The sequence below is a fragment of the Carettochelys insculpta genome, chromosome 10 (genome assembly GCF_033958435.1).
Source record: "Carettochelys insculpta isolate YL-2023 chromosome 10, ASM3395843v1, whole genome shotgun sequence".
Taxonomy (NCBI): Eukaryota; Metazoa; Chordata; order Testudines; family Carettochelyidae; genus Carettochelys; species Carettochelys insculpta.
Window position 1 is genome coordinate 22,318,838 of NC_134146.1, and position 18,216 is coordinate 22,337,053.

At 36.8% G+C, this 18,216-nt stretch overlaps 1 protein-coding gene across 2 annotated transcripts in view; it reads left to right on the forward strand.

Annotated features, from left to right (window-relative positions):
- Positions 1-18,216, forward strand: part of U2SURP (U2 snRNP associated SURP domain containing) — a 70,706-nt gene that overhangs the window by 29,303 nt on the left and 23,187 nt on the right. The window contains exons 9-21 of one of the 2 annotated variants that reach the window (XM_075004656.1): positions 24-106; positions 909-1,074; positions 3,218-3,429; positions 4,382-4,425; positions 8,576-8,680; positions 10,070-10,136; positions 10,217-10,380; positions 12,342-12,504; positions 13,070-13,149; positions 14,986-15,073; positions 15,779-15,901; positions 17,405-17,561; positions 17,870-17,965. In XM_075004656.1, the coding sequence (XP_074860757.1) occupies positions 24-106; positions 909-1,074; positions 3,218-3,429; positions 4,382-4,425; positions 8,576-8,680; positions 10,070-10,136; positions 10,217-10,380; positions 12,342-12,504; positions 13,070-13,149; positions 14,986-15,073; positions 15,779-15,901; positions 17,405-17,561; positions 17,870-17,965 (1,548 nt within the window). Of the gene's footprint in view, positions 1-23; positions 107-908; positions 1,075-3,217; positions 3,430-4,381; positions 4,426-8,575; positions 8,681-10,069; positions 10,137-10,216; positions 10,381-12,341; positions 12,505-13,069; positions 13,150-14,985; positions 15,074-15,778; positions 15,902-17,404; positions 17,562-17,869; positions 17,966-18,216 lie in introns of those variants that run through there. The other variant, XM_075004657.1, reaches the window with a different exon arrangement.

Here is an 18,216-nt window from a genome sequence, read left to right on the forward strand (position 1 = left end):
TAATCATCTTCTCATTATTTTAGTGCTGGATGATTATGCACCAGGTTCTCATGATGTTGGTGATCCAAGCACAACGAATTTGTACCTTGGAAACATTAATCCTCAGGTAATGTGGGATTTAGCCAGGTAACCAGGAGTAGCATTTACATTGAATCTTGTTGAACTCTTTCAGGAGTTTTCTCTAGATTTTTATCTCAGTGAAATTTTGTTTTATGGTGACCAATTATAGTTAAACTGTATACTTAAACATTATATATTAGTGAAAAATGTTACCACATTGTAGAAATCCATGTTTAGACAGTGAAGTACTGGCAGCAACATTTTCCGTGGAGCATTTCTGCTATAAACCTCCTTGCTGGAAAAGATCAGCGCAGTTATGGTTGGGTTGGAAAATGAGATATTCCTTTTCAAGAGAGCCTTCCCCTAGGAATGGCAGCCTTAAGCAGCACAATGAGGCAGACTCCCCAAAATTTCAAACATCATTGCACTGTGACCCTTTTCTGACGATAGCAATTATTTCATGACCCCAGGTGAGGGGACTGAAGTTTGAGCTTACTTGAGCTCACAATAATTGGGGAGGTGAGCCCAAAACCTGAGCCTTCCTACCCAGGGCTGAAGCCCTCAAGCTTCAGATCTGTGCCCTGGATCTCCAACTTTTGCTTAGATTATAGGTGGTAGGGCTCAGGATTTGGCTTGAACAAGTCTCGGCGAGCCTGGAACACCATTAAAAGGAGTTCATGACCCACGTTGGGCTCCTTACCCACAGTTTGAGAACCACTAACCTAGATAGTGTTCAGTTTCTTTCAGAGAATTGAGGGAAATAATATCACAACACTTAGCTACCAAGGTGATGTAGATGCCTTACAAAACCTATAATTAGTTCCTAACTCAAGTTTCTTTTCTTATAGATGAATGAAGAAATGTTATGTCAAGAATTTGGGCGCTTCGGACCATTAGCTAGTGTTAAAATTATGTGGCCAAGAACTGATGAGGAAAGAGCAAGAGAGAGGAACTGTGGCTTTGTTGCCTTTATGAACAGGAGAGATGCTGAACGAGCATTAAAAAATTTAAATGGTAAACAGGACTTAAAATTGTCTACCTCTGGAGGGAGGCTTGAAATATAAGTTTGGCAGACATATCTTTGAGTTAAGATCTTTCAAAATGAAATAATGGAAAACACTGCATGTCCTAGACATGGTTGAAACTTACCATATTCATATTTACTTGCTAGTGTAGGTTTAAATGCCGTTTTAAAAATAAGACTGAAGTCGTCTTTATGGCTTCCTTTCCTCTGAGTTGTTCCAATTGTGGAGGGTGGGAGGGGTGCTACGATATTATACATAGCTAAAAAGGTTAACAGTGAATTAGTTATTTTTGGTAAGTCGTTAAAGCTGTGTGAATTGAGGCCAGGTGTACTCTTACAACTTTGCATTGATGCAATAATATTGATTAGGGGTGTGATATTTTTACATTTTTATATTTCTCAATCTTACTATATTTGTGGATATACTAGCAAAAATGTGTTTTGAGGGTGTAGGGCATTTCCTTTTGGGAAATGATATAAGTATGCCAGTGAAAGCACATTTTTATGGATGTTAGCTGGGTCTGCACTAGGCTCATAGCTATGCTAATGAACATAGTGGCACAACCGTGCTAATGAAAGAGTGCTGTTGTATGATTTTGTGTAGCCGCCCCTGCTGCTTGGGGGAGAGCTCCCCTGTCAATGTAATAATATCTAAATGAGAGGCAGGATGGTGGCAGGAGAGTGTTGTCTGTGCACAAGTGTATATGCTGGTGAAACCTAAGCTCACTCCCCCACCACCTGGAGCAACACAAGTTTTGCTGATGTAAGGGGTAGTGCAGACATTGCCTAGGTTACTTATAGTACCACTGTATTGGCAAATGTTTTACTATAGACTAAGCCTAAATAATGATGTACAGACTTTATAGCTTATCCATTTGATTGCATATTAGAATCAATTGAATTTAGTAGAGTGATCATAAAGTTTTAGACTTGATGCACAAACCTTGTGCTGTAATACTGACAAAGCATAAAGAGAACCTGCCAAGTGAAGAAACATATAAAAATTGAAATAAAATGTATTAAAGTACTCCTTTTATGTAACTCTGGGTGCGTGGAATGGCTTTCTCTCCAACCTGTATTTCCATTTTGTTGTTGCCAGTGCGTATAGTATGGTGCAAACATTTTCACTTGGGTTAAGGAAGCCCTGACCAACCAAAGAATGGCTAATTGTGGTTAAATTTTGCCACTATGATTGCTAGTGGTTGCTTTTAAATTGATAGTTCCCACAGGACATTCTGGCATATTATTTTGGATAATGAAGAAATTGTGCTCCAAAAGTACATTTATATTTTAAAGTGCATAATTTTGATTTGCACTCATTAAATTGTTCATCTCTGAATAAAACTTCAGATTTTTCTTTTTAACTTGGTGGTTCCTTGTTTATTTTCCAGTTTGGATAAATATTTTACAGTTTTTAGTGTCCTTGCTTTCTATATTTCCTATTTTATAATGAGCTGCTTATCTTCCCTATAACTTAAATTCATGCTATCTTTTGGCCTTCTCTGAGGAGTAGCTTTTTGTTTAATATTCATTTCAGACCTTCCATATGGAGGAACCTAGTATTGTAGGTTGTGTCTACACTACAAAAGTAGCTTTGAAGTACAACTTAAAAGTAAGTGACTTCAAAGCTGAGCATCTACACACACCCTACTTCAAAGTTAAACTTCAATGTTAGGCCCTGCTCCATTCCCAGGAATGGAATAAGGACTTTCAAGTAAGGGGAAATGTGTGTAGACTCTCTGTTGGCTACTTGGAAGTAGTGCCTAACCTGGAAGTTGGTTCCTTGTGCAGCTGCACCTCTAGAGTTTGGTGTTTAAGCTCTAGTATATATGCAGAGAATCAGTAGTTACCCTGATCTAATTAGTTCTTGAACAATTCAATAGCTATGTGCACTGTACTCTCCTGACAGGATACTTTGACACCCTCAAATTCTTTTATGTAGTGGCCTTTCATTTTGGGACAATGTAATCTGCGGTGTTGGTATAATGTTACCATACAGTTAAAGGAAAATAGATTAGCCTTCTTATAGGCAGGCACTGGCCCAAAAGCCATAATTCAGCATTGTAACCAATGGCACAGTACCAGTTTATGACCTAGCTTTCCTTTTTCAGCTATAACTTTTTACTTTTGCAGGCAAGATGATTATGTCCTTTGAAATGAAGCTAGGCTGGGGCAAAGCTGTACCTATTCCTCCACACCCAATATACATTCCACCTTCCATGATGGAGCACACCCTCCCACCGCCTCCATCAGGACTGCCTTTTAATGCACAGCCTAGAGAGAGATTGAAGAACCCTAATGCTCCGATGTTACCGCCACCAAAAAACAAGGAGGATTTTGAGAAGGTAATTAAAAAATGTACCCTGGGCCATATCTAATTTATAAATATTAAATCTATGGTAGTCTTTTTCAGTGGTTTTATAGAATTGCATTTTTCATTCTGTTTCTGGTGGCCCTTAGCTACACAAACTGAGCTGTTCCCTGCCTTAGCCCAAGGGACCTTTTATCCCTGAGGCATTGTATAAGTACATTAGGCCATGGTATTGGGCCTCATCTTATTTTTATTATTACTCTTTTAAATCTGGCCATCATTTTCCCCCTCCAAACTCCCTGGGTTTTTTTCCTCCTACGTCCCCCCTTTTGTAAGCTGCCAGATTTGCAGTATCTAAATTACTTTCTTTAAAGCAAATGCTACATATGAATTCAAATAGCTTAATTTTTACACTATAGCGAGCTCATAAAATAGTTCTTCTGTATAGTAGGCTGCTAGGATTTGAGGATATATATCTGAGGATAGCTGGAGTCAGAATATTTTCAGAAGGTTTTTAGAACATTAGATATGAGAATAAAATGAAAGGTAAGTATTTTTAAACCCAATTTGATTCACATTTGTAAGAAATTGATTCTTTAATGAGTGAAGCGTAAATGAAAGTTTACTTTTTTAAAAGGCTCGGGAACGGAGTAGCAAAAATCATTATGATTCAGGTCAGATAGTTGAGAAATGTTTCATAAATTAAAATTCCTTAATTTATTCTCAGTGTAGTACTTATTCAGTGCATTGATGTGCATTCCGACAGGAATGTTCTAATACTTTGCAATTAGTGAACTTTTATGATTCGCTGAACACAACCATCTGCTTTTTATGTAATTGCTTAGTTATAACTTTCCAGCAGTGATTGCCTGCAAGTCTTGTGATAGATGTGTAGTATTTTCAATGCATATGTATATTTTTGCTTGTTACTTGTTAACAATACTCACATATTCTATGTTTATTATCTGATGTGACTTCATATACAGACTCTGTCGCAAGCCATAGTCAAAGTGGTTATCCCAACAGAAAGGTACATGTTTTTCTTTATTATTACTGATCTAAATATAGAAAATATCCCCTTCGGAATTTAAAGAAAAATTGTGATGTTGAGGAAAAGGTAATAGCTTGACTGAGCAATGGTTCTTCAATACTACTTATAATAGAAATTAATTTGTCTAGCAGCCTGTATTTCACATTTAATATTTACTTCACCAGTTTGGTGGCGAACAACAGAATTAGGATTCTCAGCAGCCAGGCTTGAGGTATACTCGCGTAATTTCATCAGAGAATATTACTCCGAGCATATTTAAGAATAGCGACAATTCCTTATATCTAGCCATTAACATCTGAATAGGTTAGAGAGCTACAGCATTTCTGTATTTACTCTTTTCTTTGCAGAATTGTGAATATATAACTCAGAGCTTTGATTCAGTTTACCCTATTAATTGATCTTTGTTACCCTTTTTCTCACACAGCAGTCATCTAAATAGGTAATCAGCTGGAATAGGATGTTCTGTAATGTAAGGAGTATACGTTTAATTGTGGCATCACATTAGTGTAACAGTTGAGGCATTGATACAGGTATACCCTTGCTCAGTTAAGCTAAAACCTCTTCCCAAACATAGGAACACAACACTGGTTTAAAAGTAAATGAGCACAAAAGAAAACCAAATTCTCTTTGACATTGGCCTTGGTGAGCAACACCAGCTGAACTGTCTGCGGCAGCGGGGGACCAGGAAAACATCATGGGATGGATTGGGAAAGTATACAGTTTTTGACCAGACATTGGTACGATCGGCTCCAATAAATGTGGTTTTATGATAACTGAAAGACATTTTTTGTTGGCCAGCTTAAGATAATTGACATTTTTAAATAATGCACTTTAAACTATCATTCTTTTGTACTACACTGTTTTTGTTGTGATAAAATAGCCCCTATTTTTTATATAAAGGGTTTTAAGACATAATACAAATATATTTTCCAGTATAGACAAATGTAGTGGTAATTTTGCTAAATTACAGGGTGGAGCACCTTTTTATTAGTGATATAGAATAATTATAGTGGCGAGTAGGAATTTGCTTTTGAAATCAGAGTTAGAACTTTTTCTTTGTTAGTAAAAAAAAAAAAAAAAAAAAAAAGTATTAAAATGGGAACGTTTTGCAGTGTAACTAGTTTTCAGAGAAAGCTATACTCCCATTTTATGTATTGCAGCATTTTGAAAGTACACTGGTAGGGAGTGCACATCACTTACTAACTGACTTGCATTTGAAAATAACTTTGAATTCAGCATTTTATAGCTTCCTGTTAACTTGATTGAAGTGATGTTAGGGTGTTGCTAATGGGGAAACTACTATACAGTGTCCCTGTTGTGCAAACATTTAATTTGTGTTTGACTTCAAAGGGACTTCTCAGATGATTGCAGATATGTAAATATTTGCAAGATGAATGCCCTGATGGTAAAGCCAGTTTCCTTCCTTTTCATTTCAATAATATTTAATTTGGCGTATATTTTAGTTTATACACTGAACATTTTATATTTTATTTTGCAAGAGAAACTGGTTTTAGATTATTGCATTGTCACTGTAAGTGTTAGAAGTGATATGATCTTTTCCGAAGTATAATATGTTAAATCTTATATCCTGCTCAGTCTTGCAAATAAGACTGCATATTTTTTCTAAAATAAGCCTTTTTGCTCAATCACAAGAGGATGGGCTTGATGGAGTTGTTGTGTTGAACTTCCATAATAGTGTAATGCAGAAACCTGGGATAGCTAATCTCAGTGATCCCTTCCTGCCATAAAAATCTGTGAATTTATGCTCATCAGGAGGCTTAAAAGTCTAATTGTAATTTTAAGTTATTTTTCAAATAGCTTGCTCATTATGAAATGTCCTTGCTACTTGAACTTTCAAAACGCTGCACTGCATAAAATTGCTGCAGAATTACTCTGAGTATGTTCTCTGCAGAATGTTTCCAGGATTATCAAATGTATTTATCCCCCAAAAAACACCCTGTATTTGTAGGTAGGGTTTAATTGAAATACTGCTTTTGGACTTTTGTGTAATATAGGATGGAAATGTAGTGCTAGTAATTAATAAGTAATTCAGACAATTTCCAAATTTCTAAAGCTATAGGGGCAGATTGTTTCTCTAGTCTTAAATTTTAGTTTGAATTACCTTCCTTAGTTTTGTGGGGAAAAAATTTTCCATTTGAGGACTTTGTCTTTGAGAGCTTTGAACTGTTAAGATGGTAAAATAAAGCCAGCACCTAGTAACCATATTAAGCACTTTGGTACATGGAGACACAAATGAAATAATTCTGTATTTTCTTTTATGGACAGTTGCCAAATTTTAAACATAATACTTTGTGGGTTTTAAGCTGTTTTGAGGTCACTTAAAGGAAAATGTATGTACAATGTTCAAAGAGCCAATATCCTTTTGTATTGATTTAAATAATTCATGGAGCAGAAACAAACCAGATAAAATTAAAGCTGTATTTGTTTTGCTTGCACCATATCTGAAACACATTTGTTAAGCCTTTCATATGTGTAGTTTGTGATCTGTCCTTGAAAACTTAAGGCCCTGTTTCAAAATGTAAAATAGTTTTCACCATAGTTTAATATTAGTTAGCCAAGAGAAGATCACTGTTCAGTAGTAAATATTCTCTGAAAATCAGTTTCTGCCATATTGCAGGAGTTTTTACTAGTCTTTAAGTGAGTCTAAATTTTCAAATGAAAAAAAGTTGATTTTTATCTGACAGGTTTGTCTGACCATAGATGTATAAAGCTGTTGTGTGGAGCAATGTGGAGTTTAGCTTTCATTATAAATTTTGGAGCTGTAATTTGGCTCCTTGAATTTGGGTTGCTACAAAATGGATGAACCATCACGTGTTATGTTTGATAAATGATATGTAGGTTTGTTTAAACGTTGACCCAAAAGGATGCGGGCTCCTTCATGACCTATTTTTAATAAAATCTCCATCTGGCTTATGTCAGGAAGAAGAATGCAAAATTTTGCACCCTCAGATAATTTTTCTTTTGTGTTTCTTTAGCTTGAAAGCTGGATGGAGTTTCTATTAAACACGTTAAATGATAATTTGTGTTTAATTTTGAGTGCAACAAACGAACAGTAGACACAGTATACAGAATACTAACTTTTAAAATGTATCAACACCAAGGCCATGTCTACACTAGCCCCAAACTTCGAAATGGCCATGCAAATGACCATTTCGAAGTTTACTAATGAAGCACTAAAATACATATTCAGCGCTTCATTAGCATGCGGGCGGCCGCGGCACTTCGAAATTGACGCGCCTCGCTGCCGCGCGGCTCGTCCCGACGGGGCTCCTTTTCGAAAGGACCCCGCCTACTTCGAAGTCCCCTTATTCCCATGAGCAGATGTCTACACTATGTCCCATGACCAGATGGGAATAAGGGGACTTCGAAGTAAGCGGGGTCCTTTCGAAAAGGAGTCCCGTCGGGACGAGCCGCGCGGCGGCGAGGCGCGTCAATTTCAAAGTGCCGCGGCCGCCCGCATGCTAATGAAGCGCTGAATATGTATTTTAGTGCTTCATTAGTAAACTTCGAAATGGCCATTTGCATGGCCATTTCGAAGTTTGGGGCTAGTGTAGACATGGCCTTGGTGTTGATACATTTTAAAAGTTAGTATTCTGTATACTGTGTCTACTGTTCGTTTCGTTTCATTAGTATACTTTGAAATGGCCATTTGCATGGCAATTTTGAAGTATGGGGCTAGTGTAGACACGGCCTAAATGATACATTATAGGTTTTAATGTATCAACACTAGTTCAGGGCTAACTTTTTGTTGATTAACTTAGATCACCTTTTGGTGTTCAGTTGCCCTTTTTTTATAAATGAGATTGTTCTTAGTTTTGACTAAGGCAGAAGATGATGATGTGCGTTAAGTTGTTGAAATTTAGGAATATAAGCTTCACTTAGAAAATGCACGCTCCACCTTTATCAGACATCTTTTCATTTTAATATGCCTGTGTTACTGATGCACAGCTTTAACTTTGCTCCATGTTACCTTATTTTTATATAAATTTTTTTTAAAACAGTACAGCAAAATAATTTCCTGCACACAGTAATAGTATTTTAAGTGAAGTGTAGTTTTATAAGGTGTTAGGTCTGAATCCATTTTTCTTTAACTGTGTTGTTGTTGTAGGAATTTGCTCGCATTAATACATCGAATGATAGAGTTTGTGGTACGTGAAGGACCCATGTTTGAAGCCATGATCATGAACCGAGAAATCAACAATCCAATGTTCAGGTGCTTATTTTTGTTTAACATCTAGCAATATTGAATCTGTTCAGTTATTTTTAGTAATTATCTTTTTAAAAAAACCTATAGTGGCGATGTTTTCTGGACAACTATGTTGAATGTAAATAAGTTTAAATTTTGGAAATTGGAGTTTTACTAATTCATGTGTCTGGGATCAGAAGGAAAACAAAACCTCAATTTTTTTTTTTTTTTGTGAAATGAAATTTCCCCCTACCAAAAATTTCTAAACAAAATAGTTTCAAAATGAAAAAAATTGCTAAATAACAAAACATTGAGTTTTTGGACACTTTTGGCATGATTTTATGAATTTATTAAATTTCTCTGACAAAATTTCAATTTTTGGTTTTGTCAAATGATAAACTTTGTTTTCCAGTGGTAAACTGTTTTCAGTAAGTTCTAGTACTCATGCCATTAAAGCCATTGGTAAAATCAAAACTTCACCCATCTACAGTAATTTTTTTCAAATGATGTGCGACTTAAGTCTGAATTGTTCAGTGTCGTTGATAATGGAGTGCAAAATGTGGCATTTGCATGACATATATGAATGTCAGACTTCAGTAAAAGTTAGGAGTCTTTCTCCTATCTTTGAACAGGAATTGAATAAGATCCCTAATACAGCTGTTTGAAATTCAAAATTTCTGTCCCAAAATAAACTGATGTTTTGAAAATTCCTTTTGTTCTGGGTCTGAATGAAATTTCCAAATTTCCTAAAAAAAACAGTTTGAGAAATCAATCAGCTTTACCTAAATGCTGAATTTCAGTAAGTTTGAAATGCTTCATTTCATCTTTGTTCTAACTTGATTTATGCTAATGTAAAATACTAAGCAAAGCACGTCAGGCTGGCAGAATGTTCCTACAGCAGGGGGAGAGAGAGAGGGAGAGGGAGAGAGCAGCATGTTCAAGTGGAAAATTATTCAGTTTGAATAATTGTGGCCAGCTCTAGTCCGTCGTGTGCAACTTGAGAGTTAATGAACTAAAGTCTGGAGAATAATTCTACATCTCCTAGTGTAGTCTTAGGGGCTATAGTAGCGCTTCAAACTGATGAATCTCCTCTTTGTAGAGGGACAAGCCACTTACTTTTTGTAAGTCCCGTAGCTGCGCTATCAAAATCCTACTCAGCCCTGGAACACAGAGATCTCTGGAGTTTTGCTTTTCATCCCATTCTTTGTATATGTCTCCATGTATTGATTCCACAGAACTGCTATTGCAGTGCTAGGGCAGCACTCTTACTTCTGCTGCTCTTGGGTGCCAGAGAGGGATGAGGAGAAGGAGTTGTATATGGATGCCTTGCACTTCTTTAGATAGTGTTTCCTTTGAATTGTTCATACGTATACTTACAATAACATGGTTTACTTTTTTCCCCTGCACATGGCTTAGGTTTTTATTTGAAAACCAAACTCCAGCCCATGTATACTACAGATGGAAGCTGTATTCAATTTTGCAGGCAAGTAAAATATTAATAATTCGCAGTACTGCACTTGATGAAGTACGGGAATGCTGAGTGAAATGTTATTGCTCTTTTAGGGAGACGCGCCAACCAAGTGGAGGACGGAAGATTTTCGTATGTTCAAAAATGGATCATTTTGGAGGCCTCCACCATTAAATCCATACCTACATGGGATGTCAGAAGAGCAAGAAACTGAAGCCTTTGTAGAGGAACCAAACAAGAAGGGTGCACTCAAGGAGGAGTAAGAACTTAAAAGAGCTAATCTTTTGAAAGATGTCGTCATAATGTCTAACCTGCAGATTTATTTATTGATTGATTGATTGATTGATTTATTATATCCCATCTCAGACACCCTACTGTGTTTTTACTGTAATCTTACGAGTTTGCAGCTCTTTTAGAACTATTGTTTATAGATATGTTTTTAGGACAGTTCATGTATTTTTAGTGTGATTAATTTCTAGTCACCTTTAGATTTAATTAGGTTCAGTTGTTTGCTTGCCCTAGCTTTTTAACTGCTTCAGAAGTGCTCAGACTGTTAGTACAGACCCCTATTTAAGAGGGTTAGAAAGATGTCAAAGTATTTGTCATTTTTCTTTCTCCATCTGTGGGTGGGTGAGTAATTCCAGAATCTGGGCTGGAGAAAATAAACAAGCAGGTAACATTTTGCCGCCTTTGGGTGTTTGAAAAGAGTTAAATGTAAGCATTGTCCCTATTTACTCAGCCTGTCACTAGAATTTGATCTATCTTAATGTAATTTATTCAGACTTATTGTAATGTATTTATATCTAGTGATTTCATTGACTGGAAATTAAAATATGAAATAGCTACTAATCAACACAGGGAAACTTACAGGGCAGTATAAAGTTTTGGTTTTGCATTAGCTGTAACTGTGGTGACATGTTAAAAGTAGTGCCCAACCAGTGTGTTAGGTTACAAAAGGAACTTTGTTGCTGAACTTACTGAAAACGGCCATGTTAACTTCATCTTAATTCAAATCACAAGCAGCAAAACTAAATTATTCTTGCTATAGTCTTTCTTTATATTTGACAAATTCTAAGATTACTGTAGACAAGAGTTCACAATAAATTCTATGTATAGCTTTTTATATCCAAAGCTCTCATAAAAGCTGGAAAGTCACAGGCCTGATACTTCTCTCACACAGATGTAAATTAGGAATAACTTCACTGAAGTCCATGTAATTAAATCACTTGTTACACTATTAGGAGAGGAAATTAGGGTGTAGGAATGTAAAGTCCCGTTTAATACATTAACGGGTTAAGCACTCGGTTGGAGTGACACCTCCCCACATGCTATGGACAGGGGCTGCTCCGGCTGGGTTGGAGCACCTCTGCTTGTGGCATGCCAGGGACTAAAGCAGCTCTTCTCTGGTAGGAGCATTGCTGCCTGTGGGACTGCTGCAAGTGGAGGGCATCCCAGAGCAGCCCCTGCGCGGCAGTCCCAGGCATGCTGTGGGCAAGGACACATAAGCCGGGCTGGAGCACTCCCAGTTCCCTGTGCGTCACAAGCAGGAGACCTCCAGCCCAGCCATAGTTGCCCCTGTGTGCAGCAATGGGGTCATTCCAGCTTGGTGTGGAGTGGCCTCCTCAGCAGCTCCCCAGCCCATTCTGCTGCAGATGGGTGCTGCTTTGGCTGTGCTGGAATGCCCCTAACTTTGGTGGCCCTGCAGGCCAGAGCCAACCTCCTGTCTGCACTGGGCAGAGGTGTAGGGGGCACTCCATCCCCGACTGGTTAACTGCTAACATCCCTGTTAGGGTGGAACTTTTCTCTCCTTATACATGATTATTGTTTTGCCAACTTTCCACCAAGTGTGGTTAAAAACTAAGATGTGAACTTCTGTTTCATTATTTGGTTGTTCTTTACACAAACATAAATGTTGAAATATGTACTGCTGTGGAGATAGGGTATAACTTGGCATAGACTAGAATAGAGTTTAGACTAGAAACAGCCTTTGGTTTATTTTTGGCTAGTTTGTCCTTAAATTGTGTGTTTGAGGTTTTCATCTGAGAGAAGCTTACAAATCTTAAGGAATATGTATACCTTAATCATTGAATATGTACAGCAACAGATTATATTAAGCTTATTTTGGCCCTAAAATAGTTATCTCACTGTAAACTTAATTAGAAATGTTTAGGCAAAGTTCTGTTACATTATATTAAAATGTAAAAAACGCTGAAATTTTAGACAGAGGGACAAATTAGAGGAAATCCTGCGTGGATTAACACCTCGTAAGAACGATATTGGCGATGCAATGGTTTTCTGTCTTAATAATGCTGAAGCTGCTGAAGAAATAGTCGACTGCATTACTGAGTCATTGTCCATTCTGAAGACTCCTCTGCCTAAAAAGGTATAAAGAATTTCTTTAATGATACTATGTGTAATTTGGGGGCCTTTCTCAATAAGGCATGCATGCATTTACGAATATTGTTCCCTTGTTCACGATGATACCGAGTTTCTGTATCAAAAGCAGAGTTTGAAGTTGGTTTTGCATTCTTCTGGGGTGTGCCATATTGCTGGAGCAAATTTTTAATTCTTTCTCCACCTACTATTTTTCCATTTGAAACTTTTCACGTTTTCCATTCCTTTCAAATTATACTTGTGTATGGGTGGGGGAGGTGTTGCCTTTTCACTTCCTGAGTAGAATATGTAAGTTTTCATACATATGTAAAACAAGTCAGAATCCTAATCTTTACCTGATAAGGTTATACAACTAATGTGTGTACTGAAGTTCTGATGACTGGAAATGGATAAAAATATACAAGAGAATAACTGGCATCAGCCTAGTTTAATTTAAAATACCCCAAAGTCTCTTAATTTGCATGTCTTTTATTTATCCCAAAATATCACAATACTATCACAGCAAATTTAAATTATTAAAAGTTGGTTTTAATTTGGATGCTTTTTTATCTTAGATAGCAAGATTATATCTGGTGTCGGATGTGTTATATAACTCTTCAGCTAAAGTTGCCAATGCTTCATACTATAGAAAATTGTAAGTATAATTTTTTTGAAATTATTTACAGAAATAAAGGAATGTAATCATAGCTTTAAAGTACATCTGTCTAGTTTTTCCATCTGGATTGAAAGGGTAGAGAAACATTGTATTGTAAGTAGGAAAGGATAAACCTTCCTCATTTTATTGGTGTGGATATCATTGTATCTCTCTGTCATAGTATATAGCATGATTTAAAATGTGATAGGTGTCTCCTTTTTGTCCGTCCCCCTCTTGGGACTATATCTTCATCTATGCACATTGCTTTCATTGGCTTGAATTTTAGAAATGACCTGGCGTAGCTCCAGTACCCGATTTACAACGATCAGGCCAATGCCTAAAACAAGAATTTTCACTTTTTTGCCCCCTTCCCACCACAGTTTTCCTTACCTGGCTTCTTAGTTTTCATCTTACTCTTGTAACTTTTTTGTAGCCTAATTCATGTCAGTGGATCAAAGAGCAGCAGGGATTAGATTGATAGGAACACGTACTCCTTTGTGACATAGTTTATTACATCAGTTTCTTATTTTGTGCTCAGTTATATTGAATTTACTTCCAAACATACTGAACTTTGAGTGAAAACGACAACTTAAAATCAAATTCATTTTAAAAATATGAGTTAAGTGTTTTGGACACATCTGTCCCGAAGTTTTACGTTTCTTCTTTCATGAGTTGCTGTGTAAAAGTCCACACAAACTGGAGAAGTATATTGTACAAGGAAATCAAGAAACTGAGTGCGTAAGAAATTTTGTTGAACACGCACAAAGAATACAAATGCAGGAATATAGAAATGTGTTTTTCCTCTAGTCTGTTGTTTTGCCATTAGCTCCGCTCCGCCCGCCCCTTCTGCAATTAGTTATGCAGGTGGCCCCTCATGCAAGTGTGGAACCCCATTATAGAAATGGGGCTGTTGCAGTTACTCGTAACAGTGTTGTGAGTAAATCTTCCAGATAGAAGTCTTTTTCCTCTGAAATCTGGATGGTAGGTAGAGCACAAAATCTCACTCTCAAAATTTTCCAAGCACTGTGTGAGGCACAATGTAGAACTCAAGACTAGGGACAAGGAATGTCTTTATGCTCTTTTGCTTCTTGGTTACTCTGGAGCTTTGTTAAAGCTATAGTAGCCGCAAGTTTGCTTTGGTACAGCACTGTTTGGACTCTCCAAAACATTGCAGTTGTCCACTTAGTATGCCCCCATGTCAGGCTTTGGCTAGTCCTAAATGTCAGTCTTAGAATATTCAACTCCAGCTAAGACAATTGTGTAGCTAGAATCAATGCATCAAAGATAAATCTATCTGGTCGTCCCCAAAGGGAGATTGATGGAGAAACTCTCTTGTCAACCTGTAGCCAGGCTAACACAACCTCACTTATTCATCGTGAAAATGAGGAGTATCAGGGCCAGCTGTCGAGCCCTGATGGTTTGATTTAGCTCGTCTCAACTAGGCGCACACAATTGAACCCCGGAAGTGTGACTGTGTATAAGTCGATCTCCCAGTAAGTATAGATGTACTGCTTGTAAAAGAGGCTTATGTCCATCTTTCATGGCCCTTCATAGAGGGACTCTTTTTGGCCTGGAAAGTGCTTTTATGCCACTTCACCCATACTACAGTGTAAACAGTTGGAAGCACTAATGAGTATCTCCCCTTATAATTCCATCATTCACTGAAACAAATTTCACATATGGCAACTGTACTTGGTTTATAAATAAATTCATGGCTGCAAATCCTGATGATGAAACCAAAATATTTGAAAGGAATAAGTTTCAGGTGCGTGCGTTATGAACTAAACTACAATCATCATTATGCTGTTTAACTTAAGAAATGTGTTTTAATTCCAGTTTTGAAACAAAATTATGTCAGATATATTCTGATCTCAATGCTACCTACCGTACAATACAGGGCCATTTACAGTCTGAAAATTTCAAGGTATGTGCATTATTGTTAATATGACATTATTGAGAATGTGAATTAAATAACAGTATTATTCTGCCCAAGAGGATGTGTTTATAACAAAAGCTGATAAATCCACAAATTTCCAAATTCAGGATTGTATGATTTGAAACTGGAGTTCCACTTTTCTCTCCTGTCACAGCTGTGATAGCCTGCAATTTTTGTTCAAACTGTGTTCTTATACAAATGTTAAGTTTAAAATGCTTAAGGGGGAAAAAATATTTTCTCTTAGTGTTTTGCCTGAGGGTAGAGCTTAGCGTAAGTGAAGAAAATACAACTAATATATTTAATATATACTTACGGAACTGGGGAAGAAATGTGGTGTTTGAGAATGGATTTGTTTTGGTATGATCACATCAGTTTTATATCAGTTCATGTACATTTCAATGTAAGAAATCTTAGTGTGGTAAGAAGTTACTGGGCACAGAATACAGTTTTATCCTCAAGCTATTTATTAGATTTCATAAATGCTTAACCTAGAATGGTCACTTTCTATTTTCAGCCTCTGTTTGCTTTCTGTACATACAAATTACACATAAAGTATTTGTTTTACTGTAGAAAATTGATTTACAACATGCATTTGAAATATAAACTTAATTGTTTTATAGTGCTGCACTATAAACTGCTGATAATTTTTAAAATACCTCCTATTACAAAGTGTTAGCATTTTTCTGTTTTTAGCAACGGGTAATGACATGCTTCAGAGCATGGGAAGACTGGGCAATTTATCCAGAACCTTTTTTGATCAAACTGCAGAATATTTTTCTGGGTCTTGTAAATATTATAGAAGAAAAAGAAACAGAGGTAAGTGCTTGAATTAACTAAAACTGAACCTTGATAATGATGCAAATGTGGCGGAAGCAACCAAAAAACTCGCAAGGTTTTTTTGGCATCCCTGATTGAATGGGTGTTGCTGCTGTTTATGATAGGTTTGAAATTTATGGATTTTTGATAAACTTGAGGAGGCTATTGGATGCTCAGGTGCATCTAAGAGAATTTCTTTTCATTTGAGTCTTGGAAGATAGATGTAACAGTTTCTTTCAGATACGGATGTTGCTACCATAATTCATGCCCTTGTCACTTTCAGACTCGATTACTGTAATGCAGTATATCATGGGGTTATATCCTGAGACTGTTTGGAAACTGAAGCCAATGCAGAATGTGACAGGCTATTTACTTTGTACACTAAGTGCCTTGTAGAGCTGACTAGTGAATTTCCAGGTGGAATTTAAGGCATTGGCATTCCTCTTTTAAAGTTTTCTCTTCCTCTGCCATAGTATCACACTTAGCATTAGTAGAGCTACTCGAGCTGGAACTATGTTTAAATGAGGGAACTGTTGATATGTCATTGCCCAGGGTGGTCATTGCAGTTTGCTTACCCCAGCCTTGGCAAGTCAGAGTCAGGAATTGCTTCTTTTATTTCCCCCCAGGAGAGGAAGTCTGAAGAATGCTTAGGTGACATGCCTGAACATGTAGTTAAAATGGGCTGCACTGTACAGTCCTTCCTAGTTGTTAGACCACCCAGAGCATGGGATGTGTGCTGACTGACATTTTTAGAATTAAATATGTATCCTAAGTGAGGAATATCAAATCACTAATGGCTAGTAAACAAACAAAGGTTAATAAGTCTTTGTATTACAGCACTGTTAAAGTATGGTATACAAGAGACGTTAAGTGCAATATGAATGCAAAGTAGAGTTCTTACAGTATTGTGAATGCTAACAATAGAGCCAAGAAAACATATGAGCCTTATGGAGAGTGCTCATACCTAACATGAGAAAACATTCTGTAGGTGTGATTATGTGAATATTGCTTTGTGTTGCTACCAAGGAAAGAGCTTATTTGCCAGTTGTTCAGTTTAAAGTCTTTCAGGAAATTTTTCACATGTCCTGACGTCAGGTGCGCAGCTGTGTCCTTCAGTGAATTAATTGTTGTCTCATTTGAGCCAAAGCTTTATGTTATGTGTGTTCATCATCCTTTCTTTTGCATATGGATATTCCAGAACTATAAGTAAGCTTCCTGATTACCAGACTTGTATGAGATAATTTAGCCACTTCTGTTGAAATTACAGAGTAGTTATACTTAAAAAGGAGCAGATATCAATTTAGATTAATGCACTAATGTGTGTGCTACCAGAACACTTCGTTGTTTTCTAGTTAAAATGGGTTTTAGCTTTAAAAAAATCCAATGAGTAGAGGTTACCTAAAATTAATTAGAGAAATTGAAAAGTAAACAATTTAGATCACATTCTGAGCAGCCTCTAGCTGAAGGAACTTAAGTATTTACCATAAATACATTTGCATTCAGGAAGTTCCAGATGATCTTGATGGAGCTCCCATTGAGGAAGAGCTTGATGGTGCACCACTGGAAGATGTTGATGGAATTCCTATTGATGCCGCGCCAATAGATGATCTTGATGGAGTCCCTATTAAATCTCTTGATGATGATCTTGATGGTGTACCTTGTAAGTTCAACTTGTGATTTGGAATTTTAGGTTTCCTAATATAATGTTCTTAATGCTTATCTTGGAACTTGACTTGAAAAAGTTAGTGGCCTGATGTCTCCTTGGTAAACTTGAATTTCAAAATGAGAGAGAGAGAGAGAGAGAAGCGCATATTATCTATCATGGTGGAGTCCCAGTCTTGATCCTTTTGGGTGATGAGACAAGCCACACAAATGTTTTGTTGTCCTGCAGATGCCTTCATAATATTCAGAGTTTAAGATCTACTGAGAGAACTTCAGACAATGATTTTAATATTTTTTTCTCAACAGTGGATACTTCTGAAGACTCTAAAAAGAATGAGCCCATATTCAAAGTTGCCCCTTCAAAATGGGAAGCAGTGGATGAATCAGAACTGGAAGCTCAGGGTTAGTTTACAAAAAGAAAAAAATATTTAAAACTGAGACTCTCTTGTAAGAAAATTGGAAGCTTGAGTTCTACTTTATTGTCATTTGGCTGGTTTGCATGAACATGCAAGTAGGCTATCTAAAGCTATTCATGCAGTTTAAATACTCTGTTTCAGTAATTTTTCTTCTGTTACAATTTTCTATGAAGTAAATTGAACTTTGATCTACATCTATTTTTCATACTTTAGTAGCATGTCAACTTTTAAAAATTT